The 27,244-nt window shown below is 39.3% G+C and overlaps 1 protein-coding gene across 1 annotated transcript; it reads left to right on the top strand.

Moving 5' to 3' along the window:
- The first annotated feature begins 677 nt into the window (after positions 1-677).
- RWDD3 (RWD domain containing 3) lies at positions 678-26,882 on the top strand. The gene is made up of 4 exons (XM_070939369.1): positions 678-762; positions 21,324-21,811; positions 25,717-25,832; positions 25,935-26,882. Exons 1-4 carry the CDS (start codon positions 678-680, stop codon positions 26,053-26,055), a joined length of 810 nt encoding a protein of 269 aa, XP_070795470.1. The 3' UTR covers positions 26,056-26,882.
- Positions 26,883-27,244: the final 362 nt, after the last annotated feature.

Genomic DNA, 27,244 nt, shown 5'->3' on the forward strand with positions numbered 1-27,244 from the left:
TAAATACCACCTCTGGCTGGCCCCAGGAGTGGGGTGGGAATGGAGATTTTGCAATATCCTTCCCCTGGAGTGGGGAGGGAATGGGGATTTTGCAGTATCCTTCCCCTGGAGTGGGGAGGGAATGGGGATTTTGCAGAATCCTTCCCCTGGAGTGGGGTGGGAATGGAGATTTTGCAGTATCCACCAAGCCACACCATGCCCACCAAGTCACGCCCACAGAACCGGTAGTAAAAAAAAAAATTGGATTTCACCACTGCTCTGTGAGCTGGCCCAAAAATCACCCTGCCCACTTTCACGGTTTAAGCCAGAACTTGAAACCACAAATCTCCCACTCTCTTGCCTGGTGGTGCCGCTAGACAAAAACTTTAGGATCCCTAGACTTCTGCAAAACATATAATTCACAATTCGTCTCATCTCTTCCCTGGGGACATCATCAGTGGGGGATTAACGTGTTCCAGTTGCAATCTGCGGCTGTTCTGCAACGTGGGACTCGGTCCTCAGCTGCAAGGCGTTTGAAACACCCCCTTCAGAAAGCAAGCGCAGCGCCTCCTGGTGGGGAATATATTTAATTTCCCCTCCGCTCTGGTTTTTTCCGCGGGCGGAAGTGGAAGCGCTGCCCTCGCCTGGTGGTTTGGCGGTCGGAGCGGGGCGACAGCGAGAAAAATCGCTTTGCTGCCATGTCGGCGTTAGCTTTGGAGGAGCTGTCTGCCATTGCTGCTATTTACTGTGGGCGAGAAGAATGCGAGGTGCTGGAAGTGTCAGGTGATTGCTTTGCCCTGGTCGCCGCCTTTACCTGGATCCTAATCCAGATGCTTTTTGTCTCGAGGGAAAAAGGAGCCAGGGGTTTCCCCCCCTAAAACAAGGCTCACCATCGGGGCCTCCCAGATACTGGGGCTGCTGATAATTCCTGCCCCATCTGCAACTCGGAATGGGGATATTGGGAAGTCCAGTTAGGGTAACCTCCCCACAAGAGCCAACAGTTTTGCACTTACAAATATAGTTATTTTCTCTTTAAATCCCAAACGTGCTCCTCCCACCAGTAGAGGGAGAACACACACCAGTAGAGGGAGAACAGTAACAGTAACTGTAACTGTAACTGAGTGGGAAGGGATCTTGGAGGTCATCTAGTCCAACCCCCTGCTCACGCAGGAGAGCTGTACTAGGGATTCGAACCGCCAAACTGCCCACCTTTCTGATCGACAAGCTCAGTGTCTTAGCCACTGAGCCACCTAGTCAGCCACATTAATTAATTAATTAATTAATCTAATTGGCATGTGATTCTTTGTATGGTGGGGTGATTTGAATTCCCTCTGAAGAATCAATGATTTGAAGCTGAAGGAGCTCCAGTTTTTATTTATTTATTTATTTATTTATTTATTTATTTATTTATTTATTTATTTATTTATTTATTTATTTATTTATTTATTTATTTATTTATTATTTTTAATAAATTTCTATACCGCCCTTCTTCCGAAGGACTCAGGGCGGTGAACAGCCACAAGATAAAACACATAAATACAAAAATTTAAAATAAAATAAAAACGAATTAAATAATTTGGCTGAACAAATTTAAAATACCCCATAATTTAAAAACAAATTAAAATTTACATTTAAAAAGGGGAGAAGATTTAGGCCTTTTAGCCAGGTTCTTTGCCTTGTACCTGACTCTCCCTCACCCATTTAGAAAGGCAAGAGTTTAAATTATATAGGTTCAGTCAGAACAGTGCTGGAAAGGACCTTGGAGGTTGTCTAGTCCAACCCTTTGCTCAAGCAGGAGACCCTGTACCATTTTAGATAGGTGGCTCTCCAGTTTTTTTTTAAAAAACCTCCAGTGATAAAGCACCTTAAACATCTGAAGGCAAGAGTTCAATAGAAACTCTAGGACATATCCTATTACACCACTCCTAATACAAGGACTCTAGACCAGTGGTCCCCAACCTTTTTATCGCCGCGGACCAATCAGCCTTTGATAATTTTACCATGGCCCGCTGAGCGCGCGCAGGGGTGGGGGCTTTGGGCCACACGTGCGTACCTGCGCGGGGCTCTCTTCCCTGGAGCCTTTGTGCACGGCCCAGGAGCTTTTGCGCACGGCCCAGGAGCTTTTGTGCACGGCCCAGGAGCCTTTGCGCTGCAGCGTTCATGTCCCCCGGCCGCTGCGCGGCCCGGTGCCAGGTACTCCACGGCCCGGCACCGGTCCGCGGACCGGGGGTTGGGGACCACTGCTCTAGACAAATCCTTACATACTCTGTCCTGAAGGAATTCCCAGGTAAAGAGAATGATTTCTATTTAATGGTGCTATTATCAGACAAGGACTAGAAAATAACCTTAAAGTCTCCCAATTCTCGGCTACCATTTGTACGATATGCAGTACCATTATTTAGGATTGGAAGTTCTTATAAGAGTATTTTATTTGGATTTATTTTAATAACTACTGTATGCTCTTAATTATTTTTAGACTCAATTATATGTATTGTTTTTCTTTTACACATACACACATATTCTCTTGTCTGTTTGTCTGTCTATTTATCTATCCATCCATCCATCCATCCATCTATCCATCCATCTATCTATCTCTATATGTCATACTACTTTTATTTTTTATTTTATTCAATATTTTGTTTGTATCTGGCATTAGGGCTGTAAAAATTTAATTTAATTTAATTATATTTAAATTTAATTTAATTACAATCCATGGATAGCAGGATTGCCTTCTGGGATGGAAAGAGTGAGATTTTTAAAAGCAGTAAAGCTGTTTTATCTGCTCTTGCACTTTCCTTTTAGTCAATGGCTCTTTAAAATTGGAACCATTGTTGCTACAGTTTGCCACTGATGGATTTGCAGTGTTTTCTGCAAATTGGAAAGACACTGTGTGTGAACAACTATTTTTGCCCTTATTTAGTGACTACAGTTTTTTTTTTTTTTTTTGATTTATATGCCGCCCTTCTCCGGAGACTCAGGGCGGCTTACAATGCGTTAAGCAATAGCCTTCATTCTTTTGTATATTTTATACAAAGTCAGCTTATTGCCCCCACAAACTGGGTCCTCATTTCCCCTACCTTAGAAAGGATGGGACCAGTAACTCAGTCGTTAAGCAAAGAGGTCTCTAAGTGAAAGTGTGACTATAGTTATGATCTTACTTCAGTTTTCTGTACAGACCTGTGAAGGTCACAATGTGAGGATGAGTTGCACAAGTTACTTTTTCATCACAGTTGTAATGGCAAACAGTTGCTAAACAAGATGATCAATAAACACACCTTATTTGTGTTTTTAAAATATTTATGGTGGTGGTGCTCTTAGAGTTACAGCGTAAGAGATACATAATCTGTACAGTATTATATTTTATGAGGAATGACTGGCATTGTAAAACTTCATTTAGCCGTTTTAGACCAGCTAAGTCTTTGATCAGGAGGCTAAGTTTCGAAACGTATTTTGGAAATAACTGCCAGCTCCTTCATTTTTTGTTTTTGTTTTTGTTTCCCCACTAGCTATATACAGGGGATATAAAAAGTCTACACACCCCTGTTAAAATGCCAGGTTTTTGAAATGTAACATGATTCTAATTTTTTTATTCATTTTTTCCTCAAAGATTTCAGTGTGTTTTTTAATTGAATTGTACAGCTTATATGTTATAATAAAGGAGGAAAAGAATTCTGAAGTGATTCATTTTAGTCTGATTTTTTTTTATCTCAAAACCCTGGAATTTTAACAGGGGTGTGAGGACTTTTTATATCCTCCGAAGCATGCATCTTTTATGTCAAGCAAGAGGTAATACCAGTTTCCTCTGAGATGTGTTTTCTCACCGTTTTCCCCCCTCTCTCCTTGGCATGGGGATAAATTACTCGATGTAAACTTTATTTATTTATTTCCCCTGCTCTCAGCTCAAGCGTCCGTAAACATGTAAAATGTTCCCATCGCATTCCCTTTCCTCTTGTAAGCATTGCCCTTCCACCCTGTCTATCTGTCAACACCTGCTGGTAAGCTGAACCAAACAGTCTCCTTTGCTGCCAGTAGCCAATGCAAACCCCAAGACTGCTCTACAAGAGTTTACCATCAGACTGCTAAATATCACTAATGCCCATTAAATATGCATTCTGGTATGTTGCAAGAAAACAAAACAAAACACTTTAGCTTCTCTAGTCTGGGATGCTGTTGGCGTATACTTTCTGTCAGAATTTTGTTTGCATGGTGCAGTGGTTTTAAAATACATTTGTGGGAACTGGAGGTCTAAGGCCTGTTGTAGGTTCCAGTGAAAGTAGTAGATAAATAAACTTTTTAAAGTAACAACAGGATCATAAAAGACCACTCCCAGTGGTCTTCCGGGTGAGCTTCAAGGTGTTGGTTACCACCTTTAAAGTGCTCCATGGCATAGGACCTAGTTATCTTCGAGGCCGCCTGCTGCTACCGACGACCTCCCACCGTAGGCTGGTGACCCCCAGGGGGAGGGTCTTCTCTGTGGGGGCACCTACCCTCTGGAATCAGCTGCCCCCAGAGAGAGGGAGAATCCAAGACCTCGGTGCCTTCCGCCGTGCCCTTAAAACTTTCTTTTTCCAGCAAGCTGGGCTGGCTTAACATATTTTTTAATATTTTTTAATTTTTAATTGTTATCTTAAATTGGGGCCAAATTAATATATATCCTTTTAACTGTTTTTAATGTTTATATTGTATATTTTTTATCTGGCTGTACACCGCACTGAGTCCCTCAGGAGAAGGTGCGATATATAAATTCGAGATAAAATAAAATAAAATAAAAAATAAAAGTAGCTTAATTTCTAGGGGAGAGTGAGAAAAAGTGATCATTGCCACACTGGCCTCAGCAAATGGCAGTGGCTGGTTGATGTCTGGATTTTGAAGCTAAGCAGGATCTTTGATTAGTATTTGGATAGGAGGCAACCAGGTACTTACCAGAGCTGTAGGTTAGCTCTGAATATCAAAAACTAATTCAGAAGGCAGCAATGATAAAACCACCTCCACCCTGCTGCTAAGATGACTGAATGGATTCATTCATAAAACCTCTAGAAGTCAAATTTGACTTGAAGGATATTTTATATTCTTGAGAGTATTTTCTCTATTTGAGACCTTAGCAGAATTAGGTTTGATGCTTTGCAGGAAGTGAAAGCTCTCCATTGTGTACCAATATGGTATAGAATCTAAGTATGGAAATTTTGATAAAATTATTTGGGGAGTAGATAAGAAAATGCTAGCAAAAATATATAACTTCTTATTAGATGAGGATAGGGCAGAGATTATAGCAAAAAACCAGCTAAATATCTGGGAAAAAAAATTGGGATACAGATTAAATTTCAATGACTGGGAGGTGGCCTGGAATAGGAATTATAAAATGACGAAATCGGCAACATTCAGAGAAAATCATTATAAAATGCTACACAGGTGGTATTTAGCACCAGCTAGATTAGCGAAAATGTTTCCAAATCTCTCAGCCATGTGTTGGAAATGTGGAAAAGTGGTCGGTACCTTCTATCATTTATGGTGGACCTGTCCAGAGACAAAAAGATTCTGGTCCAAAATTCGATATTGGCTATGTGAAATAATGGGACAGCAGATAGTCTTATCTCCAGAAATTTTCCTTTTGGGTATAATCGGAGACGGCTTTAACAACAACAAAACTCAATTTATAATCCAGATAACAACAGCGGCTAGACTAGCCTTCGCGAAATACTGGAAAAATAAAATCATACCACCAGAAGAAATGTTGATAAATAAAATCCTAGAGTGCGCAGAAATGGCAAAATTGACGAGTGAGATAAATAATGAGAAATCTAAATATTACGAAGTATGGGGAAATTGGTATAATTGGTTGAAGAACAAGACAAAAACATGATCTTAGGATATGATTAGGTATGCATTTGAAAGACGAGCTATACTGTATATAATTTTGAACAGCTAAGGATGAAGTATATTTGATGTATGATTTCTTAATATGTATAAACACTGTGCCTCTGAAGGAGGTGGAGATTGTATATCTTTCTTTTATAATGGAAAAATTTAATAAAGTATATTTTAAAAAAAAAAGAAAGAAAGTTCTCCATTGTGGTTTTGAATGGATAATGAAGAACATGAGAAAATGATCTCTGGGATCTCTAGGCATTTGTACTTGGCCTGAAATCCCCCAATGCTATAAGTTGAAAACGACCCACAGATAAGGAATGTAAACTTCTTCAGATGTTCTCTTTAAGCTACTAAAATAGAGAATTGATTTGTGTCAAATCTTCAGAGGAGGCTTAAACGCCACCAGCTTTATTCTAACATCTCTTTTCTGACAGAAGCTATTGAATCAGATCAACCAAGGATATTTTGGTGCCAACATTATATTGCAATAGACCCAGAAAAATTGGTTTCATCCAAGCGTGCTGGAGTAGAACAACAGCCCTTAAGTATCCTGTCTAACTCCTCAAGCTTTATTTATTAAAGATAATCTCATGCAACTGGATCAGGAAGCATTTTTGGATGCTTCGGTAGAAGCCACTCTTAATGTTGATACCACTGTCAGCAAATATGAGTGAATTTATCAAAGAGCCTAACAAATTAAGCATGGAAAGTTCCAAACTCTTCTGATGCCTCTCTCTTGAGGTTTAGTTAAAATAAATCTTTTATTGTTGAAAGGGCTCCACTGAATGGGTTAATTGATGCAGTGGTGTAGAGAATGAATTTCGTACTTGTAGGAAAACTGTCCCTTAAAACAGTTTGAAAACCACTGATGTGCAACATATTGTGACAGTTTATCTAGGTATGCCTCTCTGTATTGCACGCACTCACATACTCCTCACCAGTTATTCTGAGTATTTAATTTTATTCTGTTTGCATTTGTATTAGCAGGGGCAAGTTCCATTCAGCATCTTTTTCCTGACAGTTTTAGAAAGTCCTACATCTTTACCGTTGGCAGCTTTTGACACAGCAGATTCTAATGGGTGTCATATTTCTGGCACTGTTTTTTTAAACTTCTTCAACTGAAGATGGGGAATTATGATGGGTGAATGAATGAATGATGCTAGTCAGAAGAACTGGCTTGCTAAAAGAGACCTGGATATCTGCAATAGTAATTCTTTCTTCCAAGCATAAGTTCTAAAGATTGAAAAAGAAAGAATAAGTAATAATATAGCATTCATCTCTTACCCTGGCGATTTGATTATTAAAATGAGGCGTTACTTTATATTGATTGTGTCTCATATTTCTTAGCTTGTCAAAACACATTTTGTAAATGGTCCTTTGCGTTGTTAGAGTCTAGCTCCATGTGATACTAACCATCTGGTGAGCAATCATGTCACTTAGAGAAATATATATTTAATTATTAATTTATTAATAATTTATTAATCTTCCTCTGCCTCTGAGCAATTTTGCCTCATTACAGCAAACAGCCTGCTTTACTTTCATTTTCGTTTTCAGTGTACCTTGATTAGCACAAGGAAAAAAAAAATCTGCTCCAGCAATTTACCTCTTTGCAGCAAGCAGCAAAGCCCTGCACAAAACAGCTGAGAGCAAATCAGCTGAGAGTCGGGAGGCTGATCCAATCAACTTGTGCTACTTAGGCTGTGCTGAAGCTGAAAGGAGCTGTTTTTTCTTGCTGTTTCCTTGCAAGAAGGTAACTGCTGCGAGGTGGGGGCCAATGGGTGGGCGGGGCTACATTTGGTGTATAAGGCGCACCTAAATTTTCACCCCCTTTTAGGGGGGAAAAAGGTGCGTTTTATACTGCGAAAAATACGGTAGTTACCTTTTTCCTTCCAAGCAAACACTTTAAACTGGTACCTAATTTTTTACTAAGATGGTAGCTGGGAGAAATTACTGCAGTGCTGTTGATTCTCCCAACCCAGCATCTCTATTTTTGGCATGTACATGATGTGACTGTTCATTTACTGTATATCCTGTTTACAGGTAGTCCTCAACCTACAACCACAATTGGGCCCAAAATTAAAGTTGCTAAGCAAGGCAGTTAAGTGAATCATGCCCCATTTTAGGACCTTTTTAATCATGGTCATTAAGTGACTTACACAGTTGTTAAGCAAATCTGATTTCCCCCATGGACTTGCTTGTCAGAAGCCAGCTGGAAAGGTTGTAAATGGCATTCACTTGACTCCGGGGACACTGTAACTATTGTAAATACATACCAGTTATCAAGTACCTGACTTTTGATCATGCGGCCATGGGGCTGCTGTGACAGTTATAGCAATCGCAATAGCACTTAGACTTACAGTATATACTGCTTAACAGTGCTTTTACAATCCTCTCTTAAGTGGTTTACAGAGTCAGCATATTGCCCCCAACAATCTGGGTCCTCATTTTACTGACCTCGGAAGGATGGAAGGCTGAGTCAACCTTGAGCCTGGTGATACTCGAACTGCCAAATTGCAGGCAGCCGGCAGTCAGCAGAAGTAGCCTGCAGTACCGCACTCCAACCAGTGCGCCACCATAGCTCATATAAGTGTGACGAACAGTCATAAATCCCTTTTTCAGTGCTGTTGTAACTTCGAACGGTCACCAAATAAATGGTTGTAAGTCAAGGACTACCTGTATAATGGAAGAGGACTTAAAAGTAGTGTTTGCCAACCTGGGGTTCCTCCAGATTTGTGGACTTCAACCCTGAATCCATATTGTAGACTAAACCCACATTAATCCTTATGGTGGATTGGGATATGGGTAATGTGACCCTCCTGTCATGTTTGATCTCTCAATGACCTTCTTCTGAACTACCTATAATAGTGGGAATGGGGGAACTGTGTTGCTGTAGTTCTGGGGTGCCACAAAAGCCAGTATTCTCTCTTTTATTATATAACATTTGTGTTCTGACCTAGGCTTCCTGAGAAAGTATAAATCACAATCTTTGTCCCAAAAACCTCTTCTATTGAGACGGCTGTGAATTATGGTCATTCACAGCCCGTAATGATTCACTAACAGTCTGTGAAGAGTCTGACAGATGTCTGCTTGAGTTGACACAGTCTTTCAGGGTAATGTTGATAAGCACCCACCTTTATCTCCCTTGAAACGCTGCCAGAGACCTAATTGTCAATTAGTTTTGCAAGGCCAAACGGAGCACAGAGTCAAACGGATTTCTCAGAGCTTGAATTGACTATATGAACTAATGGCTTCCTGCAAAGACTCACGTCCGTTTGCTCCTCTTTTATGTCTTATGGGAGGGGCCAATCATCTCCAAGCTTTACTCCCAAGTCGCCCTTTTTTTCTTAATTGTTCTTGCCTTCTGGCAGCCCTGCGCATGCGCACACTGGGAACAGGCTCACACTGTTCTTCTGCCTCACTGATGTCAGATTCCAGAGGCAGCACATAACTACCAGATGGCCCTGGCTCCCTGTCTGCCTCCGACGCAGAGCCCTCATCCGATCCTTCCCCAGACTCCAGGACTGGCCCACGTTCCTCCCCAACCTCCTCACTGTCCGAATCTGCTGCCAGCTCTGCTGGCTGCTGGCAGGCCACAACAATTTGCATGAAGTTACTTGGGAAGGTCATTCACCACAGTGGAATCAAGTAGCACCAATGATAATCATCCATGTGTCTTCATTTCAGATGGTTGACAAGGTTGGGGTTCTGTTTTGGTGCCTGGAAAGTGTTAGGTTAATGGGAAGAAATATGCTCAGCTCAGTTCCAACAAAACAGAGGATACAAAAGCCCTCTATTTCCAGAAACGGTTGTAGTGTCATGGGGTCATGTGATCACTTTATGTGGCCTTCTGACAAGCAGTGGGGAAACTAGCTTCACTTAACAACCGTGTTGCTAATTTAACAACTGAAGGGTTTCACTTAGCAATTGTGGCAAGAAAGGTCGTAAAATATCACCTAGCCACAGAAGTTTTGAGCTCAGTTGTAGTCATAAGTTGAGGACTGTCTCTAAATATCCGTCGAACTTGGATTTCTCTGGATAACTCTGAAAAATATAAAATGAGCATTTGACATATTTGCGGAACCGCCTTCTGCCGCCGATAGCCTCCCACCGGCCAGTACGCTCCCACAGAGAGGGACTCCTCAGGGTGCCGTCAGCCAGGCATGTCGGCTGCTGACCCCCAGGGGGAGGGCCTTCTCTGTGGCAGCACCTGCCCTCTGGAACGATTTGCCCCCAGAGATACGCATGATACCAGATCTCCGGGCTTTTCGCCGTGCCCTAAAAACTTTTATTTTCCACCAAGCAGGGCTGGCGTAAACCCCCCCCCCCCCCGCCACTTTTGAGATGTTAGATTTTTAATTGTCTATGAGTTTTAGTTGGGATGTTTTAAATTTTGGAGCCAAAGTTGTGTAATTCTTTTTTAAAAAAATTAAATTTTGTATTGGAACGTTTTTTATTTTTGGCTGTGCACCGCCCTGAGTCCAGCAGGAGAAGAGCGATATACAAATTTAATAAAATAAAATAAATAAATAAATGAATACAATAAAGAGCTTGTAGAAAGTGTTTTATGAATAATCATGCTCACCATGGCAATCATGTTCTGAAAGCACTTAATGATGTCCTCTCAAAATGCCCAACCACCCAAAAAGTTGTTTACCTCTGTCTTTCGCTATCAGGATATTGAATATCCAACTGTGTGCTCCCAAGTGCTACAAATCGAGTTATGAGGTACGTTTCAGTGCATAAACAAGTTTGTGGAAGCAGATTCAAATATTGCAAATATGCAATTATGATATATATTTCAGGTTTGCAAAACAATAATTTTGTAGCTGTAGATCCCAGAAGCATCTTTGTAGCATCTCAATTAGATGTGAATAATTTATGAAACGGCTTTCTCTTAAAATGCAATTTAGTTGGAACAATGTTCATCCATGTTTAGGTCTGGAAAAAAAATCACAAATACCTGTACATTTAGAAACCTAAAATCTATTGCATTTGTCCTGTTTCTAAATATTATGCCCACTAGGGCATACCTAGATTATTCCCTTGGAGTTAATTATTGCCAGTTTAGGAATCACTGATGGAAGAGTTAAAATCTTTCTGCTATAGAGCCCAGTCATGAGATCTAGAAACATGAAGCACATTCCAACCAATTTAATTTGGGTGCAAGAACTACATATGCGTTTTGGACCTGATGACTGTAAATTGGAGATTATATGGGCAATTTGATTGTTTTCTTAGAAATTATATTTTAAATTGGTGTGCAGGTGAAAGGAGCTGTTAATCTTCTTAAAGCAGCAGTACAGTATATTTAGTCATCTCTCTCAGGCTGTTCAAATTGTCCTTCCACTTCAAGTTGTTGTGACATGCAGAGGAAAATATAACTCATTCCTCCAAATAAGAAATAGTTAGCTAATTTGGGTGTGTGTATTTATGGGTGGATGGATGGATGGATGGATAGGTAGATATAGAAATAGAGATATATAGATACTTAAGGACACAATGGCATCAGGAAGGGCATCCACTCCATCCAGTCACCCCAACTCTACCCCGAAATTAAGGGATTAGAAAGTCATAAAAAGGGAGATAGAACAGAATATTTATAGCTCAGGGTTGAACTGTGGAGTCCTTGGTGCTGCTGTGGTCCCCCAGCAGCCTGCGGAGCTGGCAGAAGAGTCGGATAGTGAGGAGACTGGGGAAGAACATGGGCCAGTCCTGGAGTCTGGGGAAGGCTCTGACGAGGGCTCTGCGTCGGAGGCAGAGATGGGGCCAGGGCCATCTGGGAGTTATGTGCTGACTCCAGATCCTCCAGAGTCAGACATCAGAGAGGCAGAGGAACAGGGGGAGCCTGTTCCTAGTGCACGCATGCGCAGAGCTGCCAGAAGGCAAGAACAGTTAAAACAAAAGGGACGACTCGGGAGTAAGGCTTGGAGATGATTGGCCCCTCCCATAAGACATGAAGGAAGAGCAAAGGCACGTGGGCCTTTGCAGGAAGCAACATTGTGGATGGTGTCGGTTTGTACTTTGAAGCTCCATTTTTTACTCTGTTTCTCCGTGTGGCCTTGCCAATATAATTGCCAATTAGGTCTTCGGCAAAGTGTCAAAGAAGATAAAGGTGGGTGTTTACCAGCCTTATCCGAAGGACTGTGGCAGACTTCTGTTGGACTATTTATAAACTCTTGGTGATTCAGCATGTGCTGTGAATGAAAGGAATTCACAGCCATTAAAATAAAAAAAAAAGGGGTGGGTGGGACTAATTGTGTGCTTTTTGCTATATCAGGAAGCCTAGGTCAGAACAGGTGCTCCCTGAGCTTGGTTGTTTTCTTTCAGACGTTTCATTACCAACAATGTAATATCCTTCTAGCACTGATGATGTTATCTAGTTGGATAATGAAACATCTGCAAGAAAACAACTGAACTCAGGGAGCACCAAGGACCTCATGAATAAGTAAGAAATTTCATAAGGAGTTGATACCCAAAGAGCGTCTGCCTCCAGTATTGTCTGAACCAATTTGGCAATTTGCTGGGCTACATTGAGAGGGAGGGAGATGGTAGAACAGTAATGGTGGGTCTCCCACACAGCTTGCACTTTGGCTATTTAGGTGCCTGTGTACTGCTGATACTTTTCTTGAAGCTCTCCAGGTTTCCTGCCCCCACTAGATTTTTAAAGGTCTGTGTAATTAAAGCATTAAATTAAAACATGAACGAGTGGGAAGACAGCATATTGCTAAGGAGCGGTCTTAAGCATAGCCCACCTTTCCACTTATTCATGTTTTAATAGCGCTTTGGGATCATAGACCTTCTTAGAAACTAAAATACTGGTGGTGTAGCTTGGTGCTGTGTCCACTAGCTCAAAACTGCCGCACCCCCACCCCACCCTCCAAAATGAGAGAGAACATTCCAGAAGCTAAAGAGGATGGTAGAGAGTAACTTCTTTCATTTTCCTGCTGGTAAAAAGGTTATTTTATGACCAGCCAAGTAGATTAAAATGTTCATATGTGCAAAATGAGAAATGGAAATTGACTTCCCTTAGCTATCAAGGGATCTCTGTTCTAATCTCTTTAGGTCCCCATATCACCAACTACCCTGAACTTGGTATCTTGAAAATCTTTTTTATTTAAAAGTCAGCTTATGTTTGGGAGATACTTTTCTAAAAGATGGCTGAGTTAAATAAAGAGACCTTAGAAGACCAGAGGACAGACGTCTTGAGGACTGTTGACTTGGGAGGGGATTTGAGGGGCTTTTCCCCTTCCACTCGTGGTATATAAAAACAAGAATTTCTCAAAGCTTGAAATTACATGGTTAACATTCAGAAGAAGATTTATTGAAAATGATGTCTGTATGAATTTAAATAAGCTAATTAACGAAGGCTTGTTTTTCTTTATTTGCCTAGTCCCCAAGATTAATGTTGCAGATAGAATGACATAATTTACTTATTAATCTGTTCTCTTCTCTGCTAGGGTTTGCTCATCCAGCTTGTCATATATGTAAATGTTCATCAAAACTTGGATTTCTGTAGATAACTCTGAGCAATGCAGAATGAATATATGACGCAGAAAGTTTGCAGATGTGGAATCAGAAGCCGACACTAAACACGGGAAACAATTTTAAGTGTGCAGGCACTATTTGCTGGGATAAGCATGCGTTTGCAGCAGTGTGAAAGTGTGTGCAAGAATTCAGCTTATTAGCACTGTAAATGTCAACAGTATGATAATATACTGCTCTTCATCTCAGATAGCACTTCTGCTGACAGAGCAGGCCAATATAATGTGTTATTAAAGTGAAATACATTTCTGTCAGGTCCAAAACCAAGAATGACACTTCCAAGCTGAGTTCTTTATTGTTTTCACATTTATAGACAAGATCTTGCCAGACTGAGGCCTTTACATCTACAATATAGTTGGTGAACTATTAGGGAGGGGTTGTCTTCACCCCCTGAGCTGAAGAAGCTTCTTGGATGAGAAGCGAAATGTCTTCAAGGAAAAAAAACCCCAAAGTCCTGTTGCCTTTTGAAAAAGCACTTTTGGGACAAAGAGAACTAAGAATAATAAATTCAGTTGTCAAGGTCAAGCAGGAATCAAGCAGGAGTCAAGGTGTTTTAATAGATCATCACAATAATAATATGTGTTGAATGACTTTGTTTATGAAATAAGTAAAACAAGCACAATGCTTTGGTATTATTTCTTCAATCAGACTCTGCTTATTGTACCTGTAAAATGCACATACTGTAAAAGTCTGATAACATTCAGTGACAAAGAAATACAAAACTACAGAACACTTAAAAGGAAGCAATATTTTTTTCTTAGAATCTTAAATATTACTAATATGGATCCATCTTAAAATGCAATAGTTGTTCATGTTTGCAAGGGAAAAATAAACTAATGTGTTGTGATAAGAACATGGAAACATCTTGTATCATCTTAAAGATGGCCAAAATAATATCCCCACATAGATTAGCGATTATGTCCTCCAAGGCACTTAACAAATGCTTATATCATTAAATTTTAGTTTTTAAGGTGCAATGGCATTTTTGTTATTTTTTTTCCATTTTGGGCCGTCATAATTTCAGTAGGTATTGTTGCTGTAATGTCTTCTAATCTCCCTTTCTCTCTCCTTCCCTCCCTCCCTCTATCTTTCCTGAACTTTTTTATTGGCAAGGTTATTCAGAAGTAGTTTGTCATTGCCTCCTTCCTAGGGTTGACAGAAATTGACTGGCCTCAGGTTACTCAGCTGGCTTTGCACCAAGGTGGGACTAGAACTCATAGTCTCCAGGTTTCTAGTCCGGTGCCTTAAACACTATAATTTGACTGTAATGACTTCTTAGCTTCCCTTAATTTATTTGCTGCATACAGTAATGGGATTGTGGTACTATCATCATTGGTAAAAAGAAAAGAAAAAAGAACAATTTCATAGGCACAGCTGGTCACCTTGATTTCTTAAAGGCCATAGGATTATTTGGTTTCCCAGGGACGTGATGGCACAAAAATTTAATGATGTTGGCTGTGCTGAGCAATTGCCAGCACTCCGGTGGTTTGAGTCCAGCTTCGTAGGACAGGGTGAGCTCCCCTCTCTGCAAAATACTGCATTTTAATACTACATTGTGTGATAAACTATAGTGGGACAACCTTGCTGCTGTGAAAAAGGCAATCTTGATACCATTTCTGAAAAGCAAATCAGCAAAGTTGTTTCCAATTCTCTATATTACTAGACCTGTATATAATTAGAAGGAGCGAATATGGACAGAGGACAGCTTCCTTCCAGATCCAAGCCTGTGAACCCCATCTTGCCTTACTAAAGATCAGGTCTATGGCTACATCACTGTGTAGATGCAGTCAGGGCATCCCTACTACCTGGTGTAGAACTGAAAATGGACCTCCTGGTGAGTTAGATCCTGTTCTTATGGGGCATTGAAAGATAGTCGAAAGTTAGTTGACTCAGTCCCTTTGTACAAACCAAGTATCTAAGATGAATATGCTTCTACCATAGTGCTTGAAGCAGTCTTCTGCAGGTTGGGTGGAGATGTGGAGGCTGGTTGTTGAAAGATATCTGTAGCGTATGAAGACAAGGAAGACTGGTTGATAGATCAGTGGACATTTTTCCATTGGCGGTATCGTATCCCTATATAATATATAAAGGTATGCCTGTGAAGGCTCTTTGAAAATGTTGCCTTGCCTCCCATTAGTCATTCTCAAAGCTGCCTAAATCATTTCAGTTTGTGTCACTCATTAAATAGCTTTGTCTGTTGTTTTATAGAGGTCACTGAAGGTTGTGAAGCTGGGGGGTGGAGGGGCTGAGATCAGTGGAAAAAGGATAAAACTTGGGAGGTAGGGCAGAGACAAGCCACTTCAAAAGAACTCATCTGAAGCTTGGGACAGCTCCACTGAATCTTTCAAATCTGTCTTCTCCCCGAAGAATGAATCAACTTGACATTTTAGCAACTTTTTGAAGAAATGGGGTGAAGTAGTTGAAACACATCAAAGAGCGAAAAACAGCAAGGATCTGAAAAAAGAGCATCTTTCATCTTGCTCCCTAATTATTTTTCTCTTTTAGTCAGACGCACATGAGGTCCCTTGTCCTCTTTTAATTTCACAAAAGGATTCTTAACGGTATTGTTTTACGTTAGCTACATCCCTGTCAGGAAACGGTACATTACAAATCATGTACTGTGATCTGCTTTTAAAAAGTTGTCTCTTGCTTATATGGATTTCTCTGATTGTTGTCTACTTTTAAAGTCATTTTTAAATATCCCCACAGGTTTCTCTAAAGTAGTCAATATGGACCCCAAGGGTCAATAGGACTATCCTTGGTTCATTGCATATTACAACAAATTATATATATATAATTATAGCTTGCTGGCTGCTGGAAAAAAAGCTTAGAAACTAGTGGATTGGGATTTCACTGAACTAGGGCTGCATAAAAATCTTGGTTTACGTAGGAAGAACCTGGCTAAAGAGAAATACATACATACATACATACATACATATATACATATATCTATCTGTTTTCTGAGGTTTTCGCGGGTGTTTGTATGTAGGTGTTTGGTTATTCGGGTTTTCTCCCGCGTAAAATTGGAAGTGTAATTCTCTCCCTCCCTCTCCCTCCCTCCCTCTCTCTCTCTCTCTCTCTCTCTCTCTCCTCTCCCTCCCTCCCTGTCTCTCTCTCTCATATGAATCCATTATATTTTGTGGAATAATTAGCCAGATGTTTAGATTGGATTTGGCATTTTTATTCATTTATTTATAGTGCTTTAAAAGCCTTGGGTGGTGCAGTGGTTAGAATGCAGTATTGCAGGCTAATTCTATTGACTGCCAGCAGTTCGATCCTAACCGGCTCAAGGTTGACTCAGCCTTTCATCCTTCCGAGATCGGTAAAATGAGGACCCAGATTGTTGGGGGCGATATGCTGACCCTGTAAACAGCTTAGAGAGGGCTGTAAAGCACTGTGAAGCCGTATATAAGTCTAACTCAGTGGTTCCCAACCTTTTTTTAGCCATGCCCCACCTAAGCATCTCTAAAATCCTGTTGCTTCCCCTGTGATATATAATTCTTACTATTAAAAAAGTGAACTCCTACTCACATAGAGGAAGCCTAAAAGGCCATTAACTTGGTTTAAACAAGGTTCCAATTGCATCCATTAAAAATCAAATTGCCCCCCTGTGGGGCGTGGGCCCCATATTGGGAACTACTGGTCTAAGTGCTATTGCTACACTGAAAAAAAGTGACTTATGACTGTTTTTCACATTACAACTATTGTAGTATCTCCATAGTCACATGATCAAAATTCAGATGCTTGGCAACCGACTCATATTTATGACGGTTGCAGTGTTTTGGGGTCCTGTGATCACCCCAGAATGACAAGCCAAGTTAATGGGGAAGCCAGATTCATTTAACAACTGTGTTACAAACTGCAACCATGGTACAGCTTAATAACTACAGTGACTCACTTAACAACTGTGGCAAGAAAAGTCGTAATGGGGCAAAATTCACTTAACAACTGCCTTGCTTAGCAACATAAATTTGGGCTCAGTTGGGATCATAAGTCAGGAATTAACTGTATAGTACTTAGTTTTTTTAGTTGCAGCAAACTCTCATGGAAGTGTGATCTGGGCAACCTATTTACTACAGCTAATATGTGACCTAATTCAAATATGCTCCTAGCATGGAAGGTTCTGCTTAATTTTGTAGCCTATACAGGTAGTCTTTGACCTACGGCCATAATTAAGCCCAAAATTTCTGTTGTTAAGTGAGACATTTGTTAAGTGAGCTTTGCCCCATTTTACAACTTTTCTTCCCATAGTTGTTAAGTGAATCACTGCAGTTGATAAGTTAGTAACCCGGTTATTAAGTGAATCTGGCTTCCCCATTGACTTCGCTTGTCAGACGGTTGCAAAAGGGGATCACGTGACCCCGGGGCACAGCAAAGGTCATAAATATGAACCGGTTGTTAAACATCTGAATTTTGACCATGGGGAGGCTCTAAAGTTCATAACTATGAAAAATGGTCATAAGTCACACTTTTCAGTGCTGTTGTAACTTTGAATGGTCACTAACTGAACTGTTGTAAGTCGAGGACTACATGTATTTTCTCTCAACTTAACTTACCTCACAAGACTGCTGATCTGAGGATAAAAACGAATGGAAATTCTCACATAATGAGCCTTGGTGGCGCAGCCGCTAAAGTGCTGTTAAAGTGCTGCCAGCTGCCTGCAATTACTGCAAGTTCAAATTTCACCAGGCTCAAGGTTGACTCAGCCTTCCATCCTTTCGAGGTAGGTAAAATGAGGACCTGGATTGTGGGGGCAATAAGCTGACTTTGTATAAAAAGAACACCGCTTGGGGGCCCCCGAAAGCCCTACTAAGCAGGTATATACAAAAGTATGAAGGCTATTGCTTAACACATTGTAAGCCGCCCTGAGTCTCCGGAGAAGGGCGGCATATAAATCAAACCAATAAATAAATAAATAAATAATAAATAAATAAATAAATAAATAAATAAATAAATAAATAAATGCCACTTTAAATTCCTGGAGAAAAAGTGGAATAAGCCTAGCAAACTAATAATAAGAAATAAGTCTTGTATTAGAATCATGGCTGTTATTTTGACAAGCTATTTATTGTTGTAGAAAAAACTCATATATAATAGTATCTCTAGACCAGGCAGTGTAAAAATCCCATTTTTCTATTTCATTATCTATTGCCCCATCTGAGACCATTCTTCATGTAACAGGACAAGCACCAACTCTTCCCTCTAGTATATCTCCTTGTACAAAAAATGAGGGTTATTCCTATCCGTATATACGGAATTTCCATTTAACTGACTATGGCTGGATGAGATACCATGACTGTGGCTGAGTATAAAATTGGCCTCTGTTTTAAGTGTCATGTAGACAGCAATAGCACTTAGACTTATATACTGCGTCACAGTGCCTTACATCCCTCTCTAAGCGGTTTGCAGAATCAGCATATTGCTCCCAACAATCTAGGTCCTCATTTTACTGACCTCAGAAGGATGGAAGGCTGAATCAACCTTGAGCCTGGTTAGATTCGAATTGCTAAACTGCAGGCAGCTGGCAGTCAGCAGAAGTAGCCTGCAGTACTTCATTCCAACCACTGCGCCACCACTAATTAAGACTCTGGAGAATAGGCATTTCTGCCTATTGGTGAGAACTGTATAAAAAGCGAATTGGTTAGGCAGTGGAGGAAGTTGCTGGACGCTGTGGATGTCGTATTTCTGCTGTGTACTGTAGATTGGGGGCACTATATAAATCCAGACATGGTTGGAGGAGGAGCTGAGCACCCAGCAGGAGCATGCAGGATGAGAAAGAGGGATCTGTGGCATGGAATAGCAGGTGGAAGAAACAGCTGGTTTGGAAAGAGGCCCAGATGTCAGAAAGGACATCTTGACAAAGATGGAAGACTGAGGGATTGAGGCGATTAAGAAACCATAAAATGCTTCATTGAGAAATATCTGTATGTAGATAGCAAATGAGTGGTTAAGCTCAAGCCACTCTATCTAAGAGAAATAAAAATATTTACTTCAGAAACATTGTCTTTACTTCAGGAACATTGTAATTTGGAGAAGAACAATGTGTGTTTGTGTGTGGGTGCATGCATACCGCACCTGGAAAGTTCCCATCCTTTTTCTTAACTTTGACATGACTATTAATCATTGCTAGATTGATCTCCATGACGTTGTCTGATTGTCCTTTGAAACCTTCACTCTGTTTGATGACAGCATTTGCATGTATATGTTGTGTGAAGGTACACTTATTTTATCTGTCAGGAATGTGTCAGTCAGTTTCACTGGATGATGTCAGGTTCTAACATTTTGAGTGGGATTCATACTATGAATACTTATCAACATTTTTCTGCACAATCATTTTCAAAGTATGAACAAAATTAATTGTTTCTTCACAGCTACCCATCCCTGCATATTCCCACTGTTGGTCTCTGTGCAACTATAGGACTTCTGTATTACTTTAGATGTTTAGTAATCTATACTTATTTATTTTCCTAACTCCTTACCATCTTTAAAATAAAAATACAAAGTGGGTCTGACTGTTTGTTGATGTCTGACTACTAAAAAAAAACAGTTGATAAAAACACGAGTACATCTAAGTATAATAAAACACCAAGAGTTGTTCAAGTGAGCCTTATTTAATCTCACACTGTTTATTATTTTTAACACATACAGTAGTTGGCTCCTTGGTTGTTACTTAAAATAGACATTTGAAAATGCGGAGACATAAATTAATCATTGTTAGATGCAATGCAACTTGCAGTTTTCTATATTTATATTGCTTTATTATTTCTACCCAAAGTGGGTGATATGGTATTTGGGGAAGTTAATTTTTTTTTTAAAAAAAGAACAAAACAATTAAAGAATTCTTAATCCAACTCAATAAAGCTTGGATGAAGAAGAAATTTTGATTTTTAATGGTGGAAAGTGTGTGAACCAAGTGTGACTCCTAATGGAAGATAGACTATTTGATACAGGTTCACACAGCTGTTTCTGTCTCTTGAGTAAGTTCACATGAATACAAGCAGGTTGTCTGAAACCAAGTTTTAAACTAATTAAAATTTCAGAGTTAAGACCAAAAAGGCTGATTGAGTTATGCCCAGAAACCAGTTGGCAACCAGTAATTTTATTCCACTGCCTTCCCAACAAATACTTGGGTACTTTAGTATTATTGCCTGGTTTGGTACTTGCCATAAGTAGGCCAAGAATTTTATGTTATCTATTTAAGTTTACTCAGAGACAAGACTCACTGAATTCAGAGGGCTTACAGGCAAGTCCTTGACTTGCGACTGTAATGGAGCTTGCCTATCATGGTTGTAATTCATGACAGTCATGAAGCAGATCAATCACATGACTGACCTGATTTTACAATCTTTTTTGTGGTGGTTGTTAAGTGAATGCCACAGTCGCAAAGTGGCATTAAATGAATGCTGGGGTTATTAAATGAATTCATGGTTTGCTATGAGTTAGTTTTGCTAAAAATTGGAATTAAATGCTGGGTTATGACAAAAAGTTGTAAAATGCAATCACATGGTCGTGGGATATTGCAAATGGCCATAAATGTGCCTGGTTGCTAAGCACCCGAAGTGCAGTCACATGACCATGGCGAGTGGACTGACCATCAGAACTTCAAAACCGGGTTGTAAGTACCCTCTAGGTAAATTCCGTCCATCGGAATTTTGAATAGTTGCAAAGCAATCGGTTGTAAGTCAAGGACTATCTGTATTTTTATATAAGCTTTAGCTATTATTATGCATCATTTAGCTACGATGCATTAATTTTTATGCATCATTACCCCCGAATCCCCAAATCTGAAATAAAACACGGCCCTGCACAAAAGAATCCATAATTGCATAAAGTATTGATTACTATTTGAGTTTTCCTAACGGCAGATAACTAACAAATCGTTGAGAATATTTCGTTTGGTCCTCAATTGATTACTGCTTTTGAATTCTTTTCAGAAACAAATGGAATCTCATTCAGGATCCAGACCAGTGTCAAAGGACCTTCGGGCACAGACATATTGTTAAAGTTGTTGTTTCATCTACCGCTCAGTTACCCATCAAGCTTGCCAAACATTTCTCTTAATTCTGAACAACTTACAAAGACACAGTGTCTGGCTGTGAGAGCAAGATTGCTCAAAGAAGCAGCAAGTCATTTGTCTCAGCCACTTGTACATGAGTTGGTTCTCTGGATAGAGCAGAATTTTCAATCTGTTATTGAAGAAGCTGAAATTCCAGCCTGCGGTGGGCAAAGTATTCCGTCAGTGAAAACACCCGAGGATGATGACATCTGGACTGTCCTTTTGCATTTAGACCATATGAGAGCCAAAGGAAAATATATCAAAATGGTTGAAAAATGGTGTAGAGATCTTGACTTGGCGGGAAGACTGATGTTTATGGGCAAGATGATTCTCATACTACTTCAAGGAGACAGGCGGAACATTAAGGTGCAGGCTTTGCTCTTTGTGGTTGGTTATGTGGCTGGCAGACCATTGAACAAGAATGAATATTTGAGAATTTTGCTCGGTAGCATTAACCATCAGAGATACCCTGGTTGGTTGCTGATTTCCACACAAAACTCAACTTTCCTCTGGTTGTTTTCTCCCTCTGTCCCCTGGGTTCCCCCTCCATAAAAGTTACATCCACAGCAATGTTTAATATTGGGTTTGCAAGTCCAGCCAGAGTTTGCACCGAGAAAGGGGACAGCAATCACCAACTTCATCACTGTCCCTTCTGCTCTGGTGAAGAACTCCAATATGAGCAGTCACAGCAGATTAGACAGAATGCTCTCCTCTTGCTTATATTACCTTCACATGAGGGTGAGCAGATACGTGATAAGAGAAATTTGAGTTTACCTCTGTGCCTGTCCACTCTATGGGGAGTCTAGATTAGTTCTCAAACTTGGCAGCTTGATGATATGTGGACTTCAATGCCCAGAATTCCCCAGCAGCATGAGAGTTGAAGTCCACACATCTTCAAGTTGCTAAAATCAAGAAATGGATTTAGATGGCCTAGATATGTGAAAGACCACACATCTTCCAGCTGCCAAGATTGAGAAACATTGGGTCAAGACAGTGGCTATTTGAGACACAGTGGTAAATGGGCTTTTTTTCCAGTTAATACGGCAGCCTCACCACCCAAGTGCCCTTCACACTTTCTAGCAGTAAACTAAATACTAATGCATTAATTAATCATGAAAAAGTTGCTGCCCTTTTATGACACCCCATTTGTGTTACCATAGGCAGCTGCTTCACTCGAACTAATGGATGCTATTCCTGTAACCAAGAATGGATGATTATACATAGGCCAACACATATCTTCCATTGTGATGTATGGAATTATGGATGAATCATGACAAATTTAGTATTCTGTCATGCCTTCATGGCCAATGAAATGTAACTGGTAGAAATTTTGTGTTCAGAAATGGATTATATTATTTAGATCTGGATAATAATTACAGTCCTATGAGTCGGTTGGAATTTTATATGGAAATATATATGCGAACTGACAGATGGGAAAATTGAACAACTCCTAAATGTGAATTATTCCTAAATGTCAAAGTGGAACTTTCTGTTTTTTAGTTTAATGCCATTTTGTGAGCAATTTGCATTCACAAAAGCCTTCAGTTACCGCAGTTTTGGTTTCACTATTTTGTTCTCCAGTCAACTCTGTAGTATACTCAGTCCTCATGGCAAATCTTAATGAGAATGGATGCCATTGTTCTTTTTTTATGCTTTCTTAGCCGGGTATAAATTTGCACCGCTCAAGTCTTATTAATCTGATCACTACATAATACATGAATAGAATAGAATATCAAAGTTGGAAGGGACCTTGGAGGTCTTCTAGCTCCAAGGGACCTTGGAGGTCTTCTAGCTCCTGCTCAAGCAGGAGGCCTTATACCATTTCAGAGAAGTGATGGAGCATCCACAACTTCCGAAGGGAAGCTGTTCCACTGGTTGATTGTCATCGCTGTCAGGAAATGAGGATGCAATCCTGTTTTACTTAAAATGAAGTAAGGCTGTTTTAAACCTCCTGGACCTGCCTCCTAAGTAAACATGAAGAAGTCTGTATTGGTTATGTAGTCTTTATCTGTAATTTTAGCAGATTTTTAGAGAATTACAGATTACTCTATTGTAGGCTGGAAAGTCAAATAAAAAACAAAACAAAAACAAGCCAGTGGTAAACCTGTTCCAGATTATTGTATTTCCAAGAAAATTGCACAGAAGTATCTATAAAATCACCAAGAGCTGAATTTGGCTTGAAAGAGAGCAGATTATGCTTATACTTTTCATCTTTGGTTGCCACAATTTAATGCATGGATGTATTGATTAAATCATCAGGAGCTGAACTTGACTTCAAATAAACCTACCTTCCTTCCTTCCTTCCTTCCTTCCTTCCTTCCTTCTTCCCTCCCTTCCTCCCTCCCTCCCTTTTCCCATATATATATGTATTATTTCTATCCTGCTGCAATCACGAAGATTCTCTGCAAATTACACAGACTAAATAATATAGTTAAAACATAGGGTACAAAACAAACAATACTAAAACAAATGTTTTAAAATACCCTTAGTGACATGTGTAGTCTCAGTTTACTACTTGGTAACAAGTAGTCCTTGATTTACGACCGTGACTTTATGACCTTATTTTATGTCTTTTTGTCAATCACCATAGTCGTTAAGTGAATCCACACTCATTAAGCAAATTCTCTGGTTGTTAAGCTATGGGGCATTTTTACCAAAAAATGGAAGTAAACCCTGGTTTTCAACAGAAATATATGACTGCAGGATGCTGCCAATGACTATTAAGTGCAGGCTGGTTGTTGAGCAGTCATTGGCCCAGTTGTTAAAAGTTCAGTACTGGATGATAAATGCCTTTTGGGGAGGGTCCAATGGAACTTCAAATGAACATTAAGCACAGACCGTAAATCGAGGACTACATATAAACATGCTTGATTTTTAATTTCTATACATTTATAGTGGTGAAAATTTATTTTATTTGTAGGGGTTTTTTGCTATTATTGTGACCTGTTTCTGTTTTGAGGCTGCAAAACCAACACTCACTAAATGGTCCCCCATCCTAAAAACTTTGGCAAGATTTGAATTTGTGTGTGTGTGAGATCTATAATTTGGAAGGACTTTGTTGTTCGATAATAAATTAAAGTCATCCTGGGCTCTTCACTCTTTCAGAATTGAATATAGCAGCTCTGAGCTGAAGGACTTGGTAGAAGAGCTTTGTTGCCTTTTTGTTAGTCTTGTTTGTGAAAAAGATGAAATCACGTGGCCAAATCATGCAACATGGTTTGCACCGAGTATTAAATGAAAGGGCCTTGCGTTATTAGAACAGATGAGTGGGAAGAGCTTTCATGTCATGGCAAAATAAACCACTCATCTTTTCTCCAGGCCCTAGATCTAATCTTTAACAAAACACAAAGGAAAAAACCCAGTGTGTAGTATTCAAGTAGATTTAATTCATGTAGGAAGCAAACAAACACTTGAAGCAGAAAAAACTAAGATGACATCACTACTACACCCACTTAGGTGTACTAGGGGAAAATGTGTATTGGGAAAAAATTTGTGTGTGTTTACACAAAGTTACCTATCCTTGTTCTGGGAGATGGTATAAGAATTACATCTGTGGCTGAGTGAAGAGACATTTTAAATATCACTGCAGCCGACTGGGGAGTGTAACTCAGAAATTAGTTGCATAAATTTGTTTATTTTTCTTTTTTCTTTTTGAAATAATTTTTATTGAGTATTTTACATTTTAAACCCACAATAGCAAAAGAAGTCAAGAGACAAAACAGAAACAAAAACACACACACATCAGATGTTAAAATACAATACTAACAACAGATATATACAATGTAACAACTTTCTACATCGACTTTTTACTCTTAACTTTTATCCTCCCATTCCTTCTCTTTATTTTTAAATATTAAATCTGTTTATTTTTCTGGTGAGTTAACGTATGAACTAGGAAAAATTGGAAGAGAACGGCATCAGGTGTAATTCTGCTTTTTGTAAGAGTGATAAAGATGCTCAGGGAAGCTGTTTTGGAAAGCTTGGTGCAGTTGTTCATAAATTTGTACAACTCAAGTGTATGCCTTTCGCACGTCACATGAAAACGTAAGTGCAATGTCACCATACTTTGCACTGGTAGGGTTATTTACTAGCAAGAGTAATCCTGCCATTAATAAAACGTAAAGAGTTGATTTACAGGTTTCAGCCAAAGTCTATTTAGAAATCCTTTCAGGAAATATTTTTTTTCCTGTCAATAATATTTGTCCTTGGGCTATTATGGATGATATTATATTAACGTTGTTGAATTCTTCTTCTTTTTTTTTCTGATTTAGGAATACCTTATTTTCCAAAAAACTAGTAAAGTGGATGTGGATTCCAGCGGAAAGAAGTGTAAAGAGAAAATGATGAGCGTACTCTTTGAAACAAAAGTACAGGCTGAACACAGAAGGTATGATTTAGTTGCATTCAGCTAGAAAACCAGCTTTGAATTGATAATTATATTCTGACAAAGAAGTTGGCATATTCACAAAGTCTCTTTGGTATAATATAGGTTTCAGGCATTTGAAGTCAAAGAATATTCAACGTTGGATGAGCTACAACATGAATTTGAGGCCGCAGGACTTGCCAAATTGTTCAGTGAGTTTGTGTCGGCTCAGTTAAAGAAAATTTGAAGCAAGCCCACATGACTATGACTTAAACTGTCACTAAATATATCAAATGGAAGAGGAAGATAACGCGGAAGGTTTGGTGATGAACAGGTCCTAAAGGTTTTCTGAAGCAAACTGTCACAAAAAAAGCCATCTCCTTACAGAAAGCACAAGGCACTTTTCACAGTAGAACAGATGTTACTTCGCTGTGTGCCCTGACAGCAGTTTGCTAGTAACTGTTGAAAGTTTCAACAGTTGATATTTAAGAACTGTAGGTCAGGTGTGAAGGGATTGCTGTTGTCCTTGGGACTTGGAAACCTAATTTTGCATTTTGATATATATGTATATTTTCTGGCTATTCAAAAAAATGTTTGCATCATATTTTCAAAAAGTAATGCTTATATGGTCTAAAGAGCTTGTGTTTTAATTTATTAATTGAAGAATGTAAGTGATGAGACATAATTTTAAACTTTGCTCTCTTTTTTTTTAATTTTAGGAAAGTGAAGTAAAATAACTGTAGCATTATTTCCCAGAGATCAGTTTTGCCCTTTCATAAAAGTAGAGTTTCACCTTCTACTTATAAATTGGATTTAAAATTCACCTTACTTCAGAAGCTAGTTTGAGTGGCTACTACAATACACACAATACAGTCAAAAACTGATTAATATATATAAAATATAAGATAATAAAATTCAAAAGGTTCTTTTAAAAATGTGAATGTGGTAGACTCACACAACCACTTCTATTTTTTTCTATTTGACCATTGCTCCAGTATAATATCTGCTTACTGGCTTATAAATATCCTGCAGGTTTCTTAAACTGAATAAAAGCCGCGTTGCCTTTCACCAAAATTATTTGTTTTTAGCGGTTTGTCTGTTGAGTTTTGTATATATAATCATTGTAGAGATGTCTGAAAAAGATGCCATACCTTTGATTAGGAATCTATTTTTTTTCAGTTCCTATTAATGAGGATGGTAGTAACTTTCTCAATACTGTGGAAATTGGGAAGAATATCATTCTCCTAAAGATAGGGTTGAGTAACTTGTACTTCTCTAGATGTTACTGAATAACAACTTCCAGCATACTGGGTGAGGCTACTGGGATTTGTTCTTCAGCAAGATTTGAAAAAACTCTGCATCCTTGTTTTATATTTTCAACTTGTTGACAATGGAAATGAAGAATTGATCCCTTTAATGTAGGGTTTTCTACTTTA

This window comes from Pituophis catenifer, unplaced genomic scaffold, assembly GCF_029215685.1.
Source record: "Pituophis catenifer annectens isolate HBS135680 unplaced genomic scaffold, rPitCat1.0.hap2 SCAF_3, whole genome shotgun sequence".
Taxonomy (NCBI): domain Eukaryota; kingdom Metazoa; phylum Chordata; class Lepidosauria; order Squamata; family Colubridae; genus Pituophis; species Pituophis catenifer.

Bases quoted from the DNA above. Each gene is read 5' to 3' on its own strand.
- RWDD3 (XM_070939369.1), top strand. From the start codon at position 678: ATGTCGGCGTTAGCTTTGGAGGAGCTGTCTGCCATTGCTGCTATTTAC. The intron at 763-21,323 runs GTGATTGCTTTG...AATTCTTTTCAG, and splicing joins CGAGGTGCTGGAAGTGTCAG to AAACAAATGGAATCTCATTC. The intron at 25,833-25,934 runs GTATGATTTAGT...GGTATAATATAG, and splicing joins GTACAGGCTGAACACAGAAG to GTTTCAGGCATTTGAAGTCA.